This window comes from Sminthopsis crassicaudata, chromosome 5 (genome assembly GCF_048593235.1).
Source record: "Sminthopsis crassicaudata isolate SCR6 chromosome 5, ASM4859323v1, whole genome shotgun sequence".
Lineage (NCBI taxonomy): Eukaryota > Metazoa > Chordata > Mammalia > Dasyuromorphia > Dasyuridae > Sminthopsis > Sminthopsis crassicaudata.
The window spans coordinates 16,149,671-16,164,276 of record NC_133621.1 but is presented as its reverse complement, the minus strand read 5'-3'; the positions used below and the strand labels follow the sequence as shown (position 1 = coordinate 16,164,276).

The 14,606-nt window shown below is 40.8% G+C and overlaps 1 protein-coding gene across 3 annotated transcripts in view; it reads right to left on the bottom strand.

Annotated features, from left to right (window-relative positions):
* The window catches only part of CREB5 (cAMP responsive element binding protein 5), a 477,814-nt gene that overhangs the window by 382,092 nt on the left and 81,116 nt on the right, over positions 1-14,606 (bottom strand). For all 3 annotated transcript variants that reach the window (XM_074272189.1, XM_074272188.1, XM_074272191.1), the window contains one exon: positions 12,850-12,943. In XM_074272189.1, coding sequence (XP_074128290.1) covers positions 12,850-12,943 — 94 coding nt within the window. The remainder of the gene's footprint in view (positions 1-12,849; positions 12,944-14,606) is intronic.

Genomic DNA, 14,606 nt, shown 5'->3' with positions numbered 1-14,606 from the left:
TTTCTGGACCTTGATTTTCTCATCTGTAAAATGAGGATATGGGGAGTCCCATCTCCATGGAGTTGACTATGCGGTACTTTCCAATTCTAAATCTTTAAACCAATCTTTAACATTTTTTTGTATGTGGCATACATATATACATATATATATATATATATATATATATACACACACACACACACAAACATACACACACATATTTATGTGCATATGTGTATATGGAGGGAGATAGAGACAGAGAGAGAATGAGCAGTCACCCAGCTATAACCAACTCTTTAACATTACCCTAATGCTCCCAAAATGCCCAGTTCCCCTAGAATTTGACTCCTATGATTTTCTTCACTGTAGCTGACATGATTCCTCCCGAGTGAAGTTGTGAGACAGGCAGAAATCTAAGGCCTGAAACCTGATGCCTTGAAAAAAAAAATTGTTTAGTCTGCTGTGCATTTAATAATAGGTGACTAGCTTACTCAGCTGCAGAACAGCACTTCAGTTATGTATTTGCCCGGGTTTCATTTTTTCCTCCATCACTATGGAGGAAAGGTGACAGGCTCTGGGCAAAACAGACAGGACAAGGCAATCCATCAGAGAACTGGGGGGCTAAGGAACTTCCTGATTTCAACAACGATATCATTTCTACAGATCTGACACTTCTACCAGAGTTCTTGAGTAAGAGAGCTGGGAAATGGGACTTTTTAAAAGTCAGTAAAAAATAATATGAGGAGGTGAGTTTGTCTTCTCCAAGCACCTCCATTCATCCATTCTTTAATTCATTCTCTTTAACTCAGACCAAGAAGAAGTTAAGGCCAGTCTGAATTTGTGAAAACTCTGAAATGAAGAATCGTTTTAAGAAGGATAATATTGGAAGCAGAATTTGTGGATTGGAAAAGGTAAAGAACTCCCAGGAAAGTATGATTTGTGAATTGGAAAAAGAAAATAACTCACACACACACACAAAAAATAGTAAAGTGGGAAAAAAAATTCCATAGAGCAAAACAACTCATTTAAAAATTCAATTGGACATATACAAAAAGAAGTAAAAAAGGCTAATGAAAAAAATAACTCATTAAAAATCAGAACTGAACAAATAGAAACATATGATTCATTGAGACACCAAAAATCAGTCAAGCAAAACCAAAAAAATGAAAAAATAGAAAGAAACATTATAAACATCTACTTGAAAAATCAACAGACTTGGAAAATAGATCTAGAAGAGATAATCTGAGAAATATTGGACTTTGAGAAAATTATGATGAAAAAAAGAGCCTAGATACTATTTTATAGGAAATCATCAAAGAGAACTGCCCAGAGGTCATAGAACCAGAAGGTAAAATAAGCATTGAAAGAATTCATCGAACACCTTCTGAAAAAGACCCTAAAAAAAAAAATTCCATGGAATATTGTGGCCAAATTTCAGAACTATCAGACTAAGGAAAAAATATTATAAGCAGCCAGGAAAAAACAATTCAAATACCGAGGTGCCACAACAAGGGTCACTCAAAATCTGGCTGCCTCTACATTAAAGGATCAAAGGGCCTGGAATCTGATATTGCAAAAAACAAAAGAACTTGGAATGAAGCCAAGAATGAACTACCCAGCTATGCTGAGCATTTTCTTCCATGGAAGAAGATGGACATTTAATGATACAGATGAATTCCATTTGTTTCTAAGGAAAAAACCAACTCTAAACAAAAAATTTGATCTCCAACCATAGGACTCAAGAAAAGCAGAAAAAGGTAAAAGGAACTCTTGAGAACTGTATTTCTGTTGTGCATATACATAAAGACCATATGTATAATTTGATTTTACTGATATAACATAAAAAAAGAAAGTAGAAATGGAAAAGGGATAGTGTCAGAATAAGGGAAAAGGGGAGATAAAAAGAGGGAAACTACATCCCACGAAGAGGCAAAGAAAACCTATCATATCTGAGTGAATTTAGAGAGGGAGAGGAACATTGTGTGAATCTTTCATCAGAGTTGGCTCAAAGAGAAAATAATTGATGTATTTGTTTTACAGAGAACTCTCTCTCACCTCATTAATAAGAGGGAGAAGAAAAGGGAAAAGAGTAATAATGGAAGCGTACAAGAAAGGTGAAGGGATTTAATGGGAGGAGGGAGGGATACTAAAGAGGGAGGGCTGTGTGACACAAGTGGAGCCCATAAGTTTATACTGGGGAAGGGGTTAGGGAGGGGCAAGGGGAAAAAAAAGGACAATCTGGGGATAATGTGATGGCAGGAAATACAGAATTAGTAATTTTAATTGTAAATATGAATGGGATGAACTCTCCCATTAAACAGAGGTGGATAGCAGACTGGATCAAAGTCAGAACCCTACAATATGTTTTTTACGTGAAACACATTTAAAGCAAGGAGATACATACAGAGTAAAGGTAAAACTATGGAGCAGAATCTATTATGCTTCAGGTGAAATAAAAAAAGCAGGAGTAGCCATCCTTATCTCAGATCAAGCAAAAGCAGAAATTGATCTAATTAAAAGAGATAAGGAGGGAAACTATATCCTGCTAAAAGGTAGCATAGACAACGAAGCAATATCAGTACTAAATATATATGCCCCAAGTGGTACAGCATCTAACTTCCTAAAGGAGAAGTTAAGAGAGTTGCAAGAAGAAATAGACAGCAAAACTATAATAGTGGGAGATCTCAACCTTGCACTCTCAGAATTAGATAAATCAAACCACAAAACAAATAAAAAAGAAATTAAAGAGGTAAATAGAATATTAGAAAAATTAGGTATGATAGATCTTTGGAGAAATAGAAAGGAGTATACTTTCTTCTCAGCAGTTCATGAAACCTATACAAAAAATTGACCATATATTAAGACATAAAGACCTCAAAATTAAATGCAGGAAGGCAGAAATAGTGAATGCTTTCTTTTCAGATCACGATGCAATAAAAACTACATTCAACAAAAAGTTAGGAGTAAATAGACCAAAATGTAATTGGAAACTAAATAATCTCATCTTAAAGAATGATTGGGTGAAACAGCAAATTATAGGGACAATTAATAATTTCACTCAAGATGATGACAATGATGAGACATCATATCAAAATCTGTGGGATGCAGCCAAAACAGTAAGAAGGGGAAATTTTATATCTTTAGAGGCTTACTTGAATAAAATAGAGAAAGAGAAGATCAATGAATTGGGCTTGCAACTTAAAAAGCTAGAAAAAGACCAAATTAAAAACTCCTAATTAAATACTAAACTTGAAATTCTAAAATTAAAAGGAGAAATTAATAATATTGAAAATAAAAAAAAACTATTGAATTAATAAATAAAACTAAGAGTTGGTTTTATGAAAAAAAAAAAACAATAAAATATATAAACCTTTGGTAAATCTGATCAGAAAAATGAAGAGGGAGAACTTTCCACCAATGAAGAGGAAATTAGAGCAATAATGAGTTACTTTGCCCAACTTTATGCCAATAAATTTGATAACCTAAGTGAAATGGATGACTACCTCCAAAAATATAGGCTTCCCAGATTAACAGAGGAGGAAGTAAATTGCTTAAATAGCGCCATTTCAGAAAAAGAAATAGAATAAATTATTAATCAGCTCCCTAAGAAAAAATCTCCAGGACCAGATGGATTTATATGTGAATTCTACCAAACATTTAAAGAACAATTAGCTCCAATGTTATATAAACTATTTGAAAAAATAGGGAATGAAGGAGTCCTACCAAATTCTTTTTATGACACAGACATGGTACTGATACCTAAACCAGGTAGGTCGAAAACTGAGAAAGAAAACTATAGACTAATCTCCTTAATGAATATTGATGCTAAAATCTTCCAATCTTCTTCTCCCCCCCCCCCCGCCCCCAGGCTGGGGTTAAGTGACTTGCCCAGGGTCACACAGCTAGGAAGTGTTAAGTGTCTGAGACCAGATTTGAACTCAGGTCCTCCTGAATTCAAGGCTGGTACTCTAGCCACTGCGCCACCTAGCTGCCCCCTGATGCTAAAATCTTAAATAAGATATTAGCAAAAAGACTACAGAAAATCATCCCCAGGATAATACACCATGATCAATATACCAGGAATGCAGGGCTGGTTCAATATTAGGAAAACTATCAATATAATTGGCCATATTAACAACCAAATTAACAAAAATCATATAATCATCTCAATAGATGCAGAAAAAGCATTTGATAAAATCCAACATCTATTCCTATTAATAAAAACACTTGAGAGTATAGGAATAAATGGACTTTTCCTTAAAATAATTAGTAGCATCTATTTAAAACCATCAGTAAACATCATATGTAATGGGGATAAACTTGAACCATTCTCATTAAGATCAGGTGTGAAACAAGGTTGCCCACTATCACCATTACTATTCAATATTGGATTAGAAATGTTAGCTTTGTCAATAAGAGATGAAAAAGAAATTAAAGGAAGAAAAATAATATTACAATTTAGAACAGGAAAGGGTCAGAGAGACCATTTAAATAAACCCCCAAATTTTATAAATAAGGCAATTGAGGCTAAAGATACTAAAGTGGCTCATTTGGAAGGGTTCTCAGAGGTTACCAAACCCAATTCTATCATTCTACAGATGAAGAAAGGAAGGTCCAGAGAGACCTAATGGCCTGCACTGTTTGCACAAGGAACTGCCAGCAGACAAGCTGGAATGATAGATACAGAACTTCCAAATCATGAGATCTAGATGTGAAATGATCTTAAGGATCACCCAAACCAGCCATTCTTTACCTACAGTGCATGAATTAGTAATTGTTTAAAACAAACGTTATATATATTTGATAACTTAAACAAACTGGTTTTCTTTTTAACTGTCTTTAATTGATGAATTTCTTTATTTTTTTTAGCACAGCTTATGTAATAACAGCATTACAAAGAAAAACAACTTTCAAAGACTTTAGAATTCCCATCAATGAAATGACAAGCCATGATTCCAAAAAACTGATGATGAAGAATGCTGCCTACTGCCTGACAAAAGTGATAGACTCAAGATGTATGATGAAAAAATATGTTTTGGGGAAATGGGCCATTGTGGGAATTGGTTTTGTTGGATTATATGCATTTGTTTTGTTATTGTTTGTTTGTTTTTAATAAAATGTTTTTAAAACATATGCATGGATAATTTGACAATATTGCCCCTTGCATAGCCTTGTGTTTCAGATTTTCCCCTCCTTCCCCCACCCCCTCCCCTAGATGATAAGCAATCCAATATATGCTAAACATGTTAAAATACATGTTAAATCTAATATGTGTAAACATATTTATACAATTATCTTGCTGCATAAGAGAAATCAAATAAAAAAAAAGTAAATTAATAAGAAAAAAAATGTGAGTGAACAACAGCAAAAAGAGTGAGAATGTTCTGTTGTGATCCATACTCAGTTCCCACAATCCTCTCTCTGGGTGTAGATGGCTCTCTCCATCACAAGATCATTGGAACCGGCATCAATCATCTCATTGCTGTAAAGAGTCATGTTCATCAGAATTGATTATCATATAATATTGATGTTGCTGTGTACAATGAACTCCTAGTTCTATTCACTTCACTCAGGATCAGTTCATATGAGTCTCTCCAGATCTTTCTAAAATCTTCCTCCTGATCATTTCTTATAGAACAGTAATATTCCATAACATTCATGTGCCACAATTTATTTAGCTATTCTCCAACTGATGAACATTCACTCAGTTTCCAGTTTCTAGCCACTACAAAAAGGGCGCCACAAACATTCTTGCACATATAGGTCCCTTTCCCTCCTTTAAGATCTCTCTCAGATATAAGCCCAGTAGAAATGCTGCTGGATCAAAGGGTATGCACAGTTTGATCACTTTTTGAGCATAGTTTCAAATTGCTCTCCAGAATGGCTGGATCTGTTCACAACTCCACCAGCAAGTGTCCCTGTTTTCCCACATCCCCTCCTACATTCATCCTTGTCTTTTCTTGTCATCTTAACCAATCTGAGAGGTGTATAATTAGAGCCCTGAGCCTGGTGCCACAAAGACTTATCTTCCTGAGTTCAAATCCAGCTTCAAGCATTTACTAATTGTGTGACTCTGGACAAGTCACTTACCCTACTGGCTTCAGTTTCCTCATGTGAGCTGGAGAAGGAAATGGCCAATAGCTCCAATATCTTTGCCAAGGAAATTCCAAATTCACTTGGAAGTGTTGGAAGCAGCAGGGACTTTTCTCTCTACTTCTGTCTATCCCTAGGCTGCCATTCATCTTCCATTCATACATTCAAGAAACATTAAATATCTATTGTGTGCAAGACAGATTTGAGGAGGAAATGAAAGATTTGTCACAGATCCTGTTCTTGTGGAAGTCGCAACAGAAGGCAGATGCAGAGAAAAATATGATATCGAGGGAAGGGAGATGGGGGCACAGGAGAGGTTGGGACCAAAAACCATGAGAAGGGTGAACAGCAGGGGGCGTGGTGGTCTGGGGCAGCCCAGGGAGGCACTGGTACCCTCCTGAAATATAAAAAAAGCCCCATGTTTGGCAGTGTACACTTGGAGGGTTTAGAGGAAGACCTGGAAAAAGTTATCCATAATGAGATGGTGTGAAGGGCTGCAATCTGCAATCTGCTCTGACAACAGACTCTCATCAATGAAGGTACAGATACATCAAAGCCTTAGAGGCCCAATGGTTCACATCATTCACTGTGGGTTTCGGAAGATGCAATGTTAATTAATGTGTGACCATGATGGGTCCTGAAATCCAGGTCACAAAGGATCATATGTGGAAAGAACCTTAGAAGCCATTGAGGCGAAACTAGATCTGGATAAGAATATCTCAGAAGTGGGCATCCAGATTTCCTTCTTGAATACTTCCAGCTAGCGAGAACCTTTAAATCATCCCACTCCACTTTTGCACAACTTTATTATGTAAAGATAAATCTAAATCTACCTTTTTTATCTCGTCTCTTCCCCATCCTGCCATTGCTCCCAGTTTGTCCCTCCAGCCCCGGAGAGAAGGAAAAGAATTCCTCTTCTGGATGTCGGGCCTTCAAATTCTAACATTCTAACCAGGTGGATCCAAGCAGAGGTAAGGTAATCTGGGAGAGGAAGATGCTGGGGAGAACAGGAAGGGCCTCCTGTAGAATGGGGGACTCAAGCTGTGTCATGAATGTCACTAAAAGATGGGAGTGATGAGGAAGCATCAGAGACAAGTTACAGGGAACACAGACTTCCTGCTCCCCGAACCATCTCCCAGGAAGCTTTTTGGCAGGGGTAGTCTGAACAGTGCTTTGTTCCCCAGCTGCATCGAATTGATGCTGAGGGCATTTTACTTAGTGTTCCTGCTCATTCCAAGATATGGAAAATATATAGAAAAAGTGTCTGATTATGAGAGGCTTTGCGAGACCAGATGACCTGGTTAGGTCTCCACTGACCCACTGATCACCTTGGAGAGACCCAAGATCTTCCTGACCCTGAAGAAACCTTCCTGGTCTTCTCCCAGCTGGTCCTTGGAGACAAAGGATGAGAGGTCAAGATCCCTGATCGCTTCCCTGCCAAATCCTGGCAGTTCTATCTCTGACATCATTTGCATCTGTTCCCATCCGTGTATTCACCAGAGCTGCCTTGATTCAAGTGTTGTCAAGTGCCTCCATCATGGACTATTAAGTAGCCTCCCATGTGGGTTCTCTGGGTCAATCTTTACTTTCTCCAATAAATCTTCCACCCAGCTGCCCAATCGACATACTTAAAGCACAGGTCTGACCTGTAGGTTATTCCCCTACTCAAGAACATTCTAGGGCTCCCCTTTGCCTTTGACACTGAAAACCTTGCAAAGTCCGGCTCCAACCCCTCTCTCCAGATTAAATACACATGGCCCATTCTTAACACATTCTGTGTTCCAGCCCAGCACTCCCGCTGCTCATACACGACACTCTCTTCTCAGCCTCTCTGCATGAACACAGGCTGGCCCTCAAATCTGACTTGCCCTCCCTTTTCCTGTCTATCTCTTAAAATCCCCCTTTAAGACTGATTCAAGAGATAATCACCTCCAACAGCCTGAATGGATTCTCCAAGATGTTAGTGCCCCACATCCCTGATATCCCTTTGTCTACAGTGGGAGCTAGCATTTATCTAGTGCTTTAAAGATCTGCAAAGTGTTCTATGTGGTATCTTACTTGATCCTTACAACTCCATGAGATAGATGATATTATTCCCATTTTACAGATGAGGAAACTGAGATAAATGACTTGCCTAGGTCACGTATCTAGTGCATATCTAAGATCAAAGTTGAATCCAGACCATCCCAACTCCAGTTTAGGCCTTGTACCACAGACTTATAGTTATTTCAATTCACAGATTTAATTCTTCAAGTGACCTCAGAAGGCAGCTGGTCCAAAAGTCCTATTACTTAGCTGAGGTACTGAGACACACACACACACACACACACACACACACACACACACACACACACACATCCCAAACATCAGCAGGGTTTAAATTTCTTTGATTTCCCCGCCAAGATTTAAGCTCCTGGAAGTCAGTGGTCATTCTAGTTTTGCCTCTGCGGCCCTCACACAGTGCTGGGCACACAGTAGGCCCTTGATCAGCATTTGCTGATGGATTCTACATCTGCACTTGCTTGTTGGTGGTACACAGTGACTCTCCTCCGGCCAGAAATGAGATGCAGCACTGCTGTAGGGCCCCTTGCCGAGAGGCAGTCCTGGGCCTGATGGGAAAACAAGGTGAACAGCAGCTCTTTGGGTTGTGGGGTTTGTGGGTATGAGCCAATGAGATGGAATCATGATTATTATACATTAATAGAGCACCTTAGAGTTGGCTGTGCATTCTAAATACATCATCTCATTTTTGCCCCATGATATCTCTGAATGTAAATGTCATTTCTCCCATTTTACAGATGTGGAAACTTCTGACTGGAGGTTAGTGATCTGCCTGTGATCACAGCTCGGGAGTGTCAGAGAACGCCAGGTCTCCGCCACGACGTCCTGTGTCTTCTTGCTTGAATATCCCTCTGTGGACCCCGGGAGCGGCGAGCACCATAAGCCCAGACTGCCTTTACTAGAACCAAAGTCTCCCCCGGGCAGGGACCCGTCTGACGTGGCTGCGTCTGTGTTCTTGGAGTCTCTCTGGACCAGCAGCCACCTCAAACTCAAGACAGTCCAGGTCAGCATCGGACAGATGGAAATCTTAGCAAGGACTAAAAATACCCAGATCACCTGCTGGCGAGGGAGGCAGCCACAGGCTATTTTTCACCCTGGAGGGTTCAGAGCTGGGGCAGGAAAGAAACCTGATCACCCAAAGGTCACCCTGCCTTCCAATGTACCTGGGCTCCCAAACACCTGGCAGCTTGGAAGCAGCCTCGGAGAGCTCAGCTTGAGAGTCGGGAGGCCCGGGTTCAAGGCCCAGCTCTCCCGATGATGAGATGAGTTACCTTGGATAAGTCATTTGGCAAGAGTTATACAGTAAAATAAAAAAAGAATATAGGCTTTAAAGCAAAAGAATCGCGCTTTAACTCCTCCTCAGCAATATTGGGTCAGTGGCTAAAATCTCCCTGTGCCTTGTCTGTAAAACTCGGAGGACATTTCTAGCTTTTGATTTATGATCCAATTCTCAGTTTCCTTCTCTGTAACAGAAGGGGATTGGACAAGATGGCTAGTAGCCAGCCAGAGAAGAGGAAGGCAGCCTACAGATGACTCAATGACTCGTGGGCCCCAGCAAATTGTGTGAATAGAAGTTACAACTGTGAGGGGAGCAAAAACAAGGGGTGACAACATAGAATTCCACAAGGAGGTAGGGAAGAGAGGCAGGCAGTCCCCATTCAGCTCTTGATCTACCTACAATTATATCATTTTAGAACTGAAAGAATCCAGCAAGATTATCTTCTAGTTTAATCCCTTCCATTTTACAGATGAGGACACTGAGGCTCAGAGAGGCTGGGACTCCCCAAACTCATACATGGTCTCTGAATGAGGGCTGGAAGAGACTCATCATCAAGTCAAACTTTCTCCATTTTATATTTAAGGAAACTGAGGTCATGAGGTTCCCATCATGCCCAAAGTCATGCAGTTACTAATTGTTTGAGGTAGGATTCAAAAAAACTTTCTGTAGACCCAATCCATCATTGTGTCCACTATATCACCATATGTTTGTATTCATATAAATATATACATATATATGGTAAAAAATAAGTAACAATAAAGTAAAAATAACAATAAAATTATATATATATATATATATATATATATAAAGAGAGAGAGACAGAGAGACAGAGAGAGAGAGAGAGAGAGACAGAGAGAGAAGGAGAGAGAGAGAGAGAGAGAGAGAAGGAGAGAGAGAGAGAGAGAGAGAGAGAGAGAGAGACAGAGAGACAGAGAGACAGACAGAGAGAGAGAGAGAGAGAGAGAGAGAGAGAGAGAGAGAGACAGAGAGAGAGAGAGAGAGAGAGAGAGAAGGAGAGAGATTTGAGTTTCTTCCTGGGAGTCAGGAAGAAACTCAGAAAGTTCCAGTCCTTTTTCTGACTCTAGAAGTTACAGATGAATAACTAGGGACTTCCAGAAGAAATGCTCTAAGACCAGCATCTTCCCTCACTTGGTTGCATCCAATATATCTCTCCTGTCGCTTGTTTGCATGTGGTTATTTGGGCAACGAGGGGCGCCATAATGCATGGAGTGCCACTCATCTTCCCAAGTTCAAATCCAATCTTAGACCTTTCCTAGTTGTGGGACCCTGAACAGGTCACTTCACCCTGTTTACCTCAGTTACTCTTCTACATAATGAACAGAAGGAAACAGCAAACCAGTGTAGCATCTTTGCCCCAAAAATCCCAGATGGGATCTCAAAATAGTCAAACACAACTGAAAAATAACTGGAAACCCTACCACTCCTACCACTCCTACTAACATACTACAACTATTACCACTACCACCAGCATGATTACTATTACTACTATTATCATTACTACTACCACTGCTATCACTACTACTACCATATTACAACTATCACCACTACCACGACTGCCTCTGAGGAGGGATCTCTGGCTTCATCATCAGTCCCTAGTGAGCTCTCCTTTCTTTAAATCTGGGGGGAACAGAAAGATGGATAAGGATGTAGGGAGGTATATAAATGGATGAATGGATGGACAGATAGATAGATGGATAGATGAATGGATGGATGGATGGATAGATAGATAGATAGATAGATAGATAGATAGATAGATAGATAGATAGATAGATGGATAGATAAATGGATGGATGGACAGATAGATAGATGGATAGATGAATGGATGGATGGATGGATGGATGGATAGATAGATAGATAGATAGATAGATAGATAGATAGATAGATAGATAGATAGATAGATAGATAGATAAACGGATGGATGGACAGATAGATAGATGGATAGATGAATGGATGGATAGATGGATGGATAGATAGATAGATAGATAGATAGATAGATAGATAGATAGACAGATGACAGATATATCTAGATAAATGAATAGGTAGATAGAGATAGATAGATGATGGATAGATGGATGGATGGATAGACAGACTGGCAGATGAATGGATAGATAGGTAGAGAGATAGATTACATATAGATATATAGATAAATTAATAGGTACATATAGATAGACAGGGAGATGACAAAGAGGTATCTATATTTCAATATATTTGGTTCCCTTCATAATCCTAAGTATTTTATTTAGGTATTTAAATTTAAATCTGAGAAGAGATCCATATGTTCCACCAGACTGCTCAAAGGAATGATGGTGCCAAAATGGTCAAGAACCCTAATAGAATTTATCTTGTCTGCGCTGAGTTCATTTCACATGCATTGCTTCCCCTCCAGAAGTCTCACATGCCCTTTCCTATGAACAGAATCTCTTTGGTGCGAGACTACCACATAAGGAGAACTTTTTTCTTAATACCTTGCACAGCACATGATGCATGGTTAAGTATAAAGCAAGTGCTCAAGCATGTACCCTATTGACTGAGTTCACACACACGCACACACACATATACACAGAGTGTCAATTAACTGTGTTCTAACTCTTTGCTTTTTGAAGTTTTCTTGGCAAAGACACAGGATTAATTTGCCATTTCCTTCTCCAGCTTATTTTATGATGAGAACCTGAGGCAAATAGTAAAGTGACTTGCCCAGGGTCACGCAGCTAATATGTGTCCAAGGCCAGATTTGAAGATCTCCTTGATTGCAGACCAGGCACTTTATCTACTGGACCCCTTAGCTGCCCCACTGATTATATTAAGGAGTTTAAAGAACATAGTATATGTGTTGATAGAGCTATAAATAAAAGGAGTGAGTTCTGACACCATCTCAGACTAGATTTATAACTCTAGTCAACTCAATTAAATTCTCTTAGCCTCACATTTCCCATCTGTAAAATGGGGATAATCACCTTTTTTACAAGGTTATGATGATGATCTACTGAAATTGTGGGTGCATCAAATCTTAAAAAGAAAGCATGTTAATATAGAACCGGTGACTACAGTGATTTAGAGGATGCCCCATGAAGGGTCTTCCTCTTCCACCACCATTTAGTCATAGGGAGCTTCTTCTCCAAAAGGCTTTGAAGCAAGTCAGGAAGAAGTGGGACGAGTCCCATCTCAGACCCATGCCGGCCTCCACTTTTCCCCTCAGTGTCGAAGGCGAGGTGTTATATAAATCTGAGCTATTATTGTCAATGTTCTACATTCCCAGAAAGGTGGGAATCCCAAGTCAGCTGCCGCCCTTTGTGCTGCATGACTTAAGCGGTCGCTATTCTGGGGACACAGCCTTTGCCGGCAGTCTGTCCTCTCCCCCCCCCCCCCCCCCCCCCCCCGAGACCGGAGCAGATCCTCTCCCGCCGGAGGCTCCTTACCTGTTAACAAACTGTCTGTTTTTATTGAGGTAAACTTCAAAGTCATCTCATGCTTGTGTCTGTGAATCATCAGATGGTCCTCGGTCGGGAAGCGCTGTCAGACAAATACAAAGAAAAAAAATCAGAAAGAAAGAAGGGGATCTATTCAGCAAGTTTCACAATAGTCATTTGGCACCCGTTGGAGGGGGGAGAATGGGAAATTATCATCCAGCAACTCAAACATGGCAGGGGAGCCAAGAATCGCTTGGGACAAGTGAGAAAGCATGAGCTGGTTTCCAGTTTTTCTTTTGGAATGAAACATTCCGTCTGCCACCCCAGTGAGTCAAAAATGTGGGCCCTTCCCCGGCCGGGGAGAGAGCCCGGTGGCAAGCAGCATCTCCAGGAGGAAGGCCAAGAGTCTAGAGTGTTCTCCTGCCCCCCTTCCCGCCCCCAGGGAATTGCAACGGGGAATTCTGGGCTTTTTCAAATAAGTTTTGTCACTCTCTGGGACAAATGAGGGAGGAATGTGCTGGGGACTGTCAGTGATTTCAAAGCAAAATGTGTCAATAATATTTTTGAAAAAACACCAGAACGAACGAAGTCAGCTGAGAAGGTTAGGGGATTCTAACCCCATTCGATTCAACAGGTAATTTGTGCACTGTATATTATACTCACAACGGGGTACAAAAAATGGAAAGGAAAGGAAAGGGAAAGGAAAGGGAAAGGAAAGGGAAAGGGAAAGGAAAGGGAAAGGAAAGGGAAAGGAAAGGGAAAGGAAAGGGAAAGGAAAAGGAAAGGAAAGGGAAAGGAAAGGGAAAGGAAAGGGAAAGGAAAGGGAAAGGGAAAGGAAAGGGAAAGGAAAGGAAAGGAAAGGGAAAGGAAAGGGAAAGGAAAGGGAAAGGAAAGGGAAAGGAAAGGGAAAGGAAAGGGAAAGGAAAGGGAAAAAGAAAATGTTTGTTCTCAAGGAGTTGACATTCTCCTGGGGGTTTAGGAGAGACCTCCTAGTGGGAGGTGGCCAGTGAGTTGCTTTTTGAAGCTAGAAAGGGGTTCCATGAAGCAGAGGAAAAGGACAGCTCTCCAAGCATGGAGGGGGATCATTCTCACAGAAGGGGAAGATGGACACTCGTGTACTCCTACAACAGCCACCTAACCAGTCTGATTGGGATGGAGCCTACAGAAAGGGGAAGAAGATGAAACTGGTCTGGAAAGATAGCAGGCTACTAGACTGTGGAGAGCTTTAAACACTTGGGGAGGAAGGAGATGTTTCTCTTGAGGCAATGGGAGCCAGAAAGGTACAGGACACCACCGCTGGATTGGAATCCATTGGAGAAGGCGTCAGGCTCCAGCCCTACCACTCCCCATGTGAAACGAAGTCGCTCCCCTCCCTGGGTCTCAGTTTCCTCAACTGCAAAATCCAGGGTTGCAGTAGTTGGTCCCTTGAAACCCCTCCCAGCTTGGGTCAAGGATCCCCTATCCAACAGGTGAGTCCTGCTCAGGGCCAGTCCTGTGGTCAATCAGTAAGCTACATGTCCTCATCTGAGTTCAAGATTTGAGGGAGCCGAGTGGACCCCTCCCCTGGCTGGCTTGGAGGATCCAGCACAGAGATAAAGCCCAGGCCCGAATGTGCTTTGAGGCTAGCCCGGCATCCCGGCCTGCTGGCTCCCTGGGGGGAACTTGGGAAGCTCTTCAGAGATGGAAAAAGGGTTTCCTTATCACAGAGACACTGCTCTGCACTGCACTGTCTACAAAGGCAGGTGCTTCCTTCCACATAGGTGCCA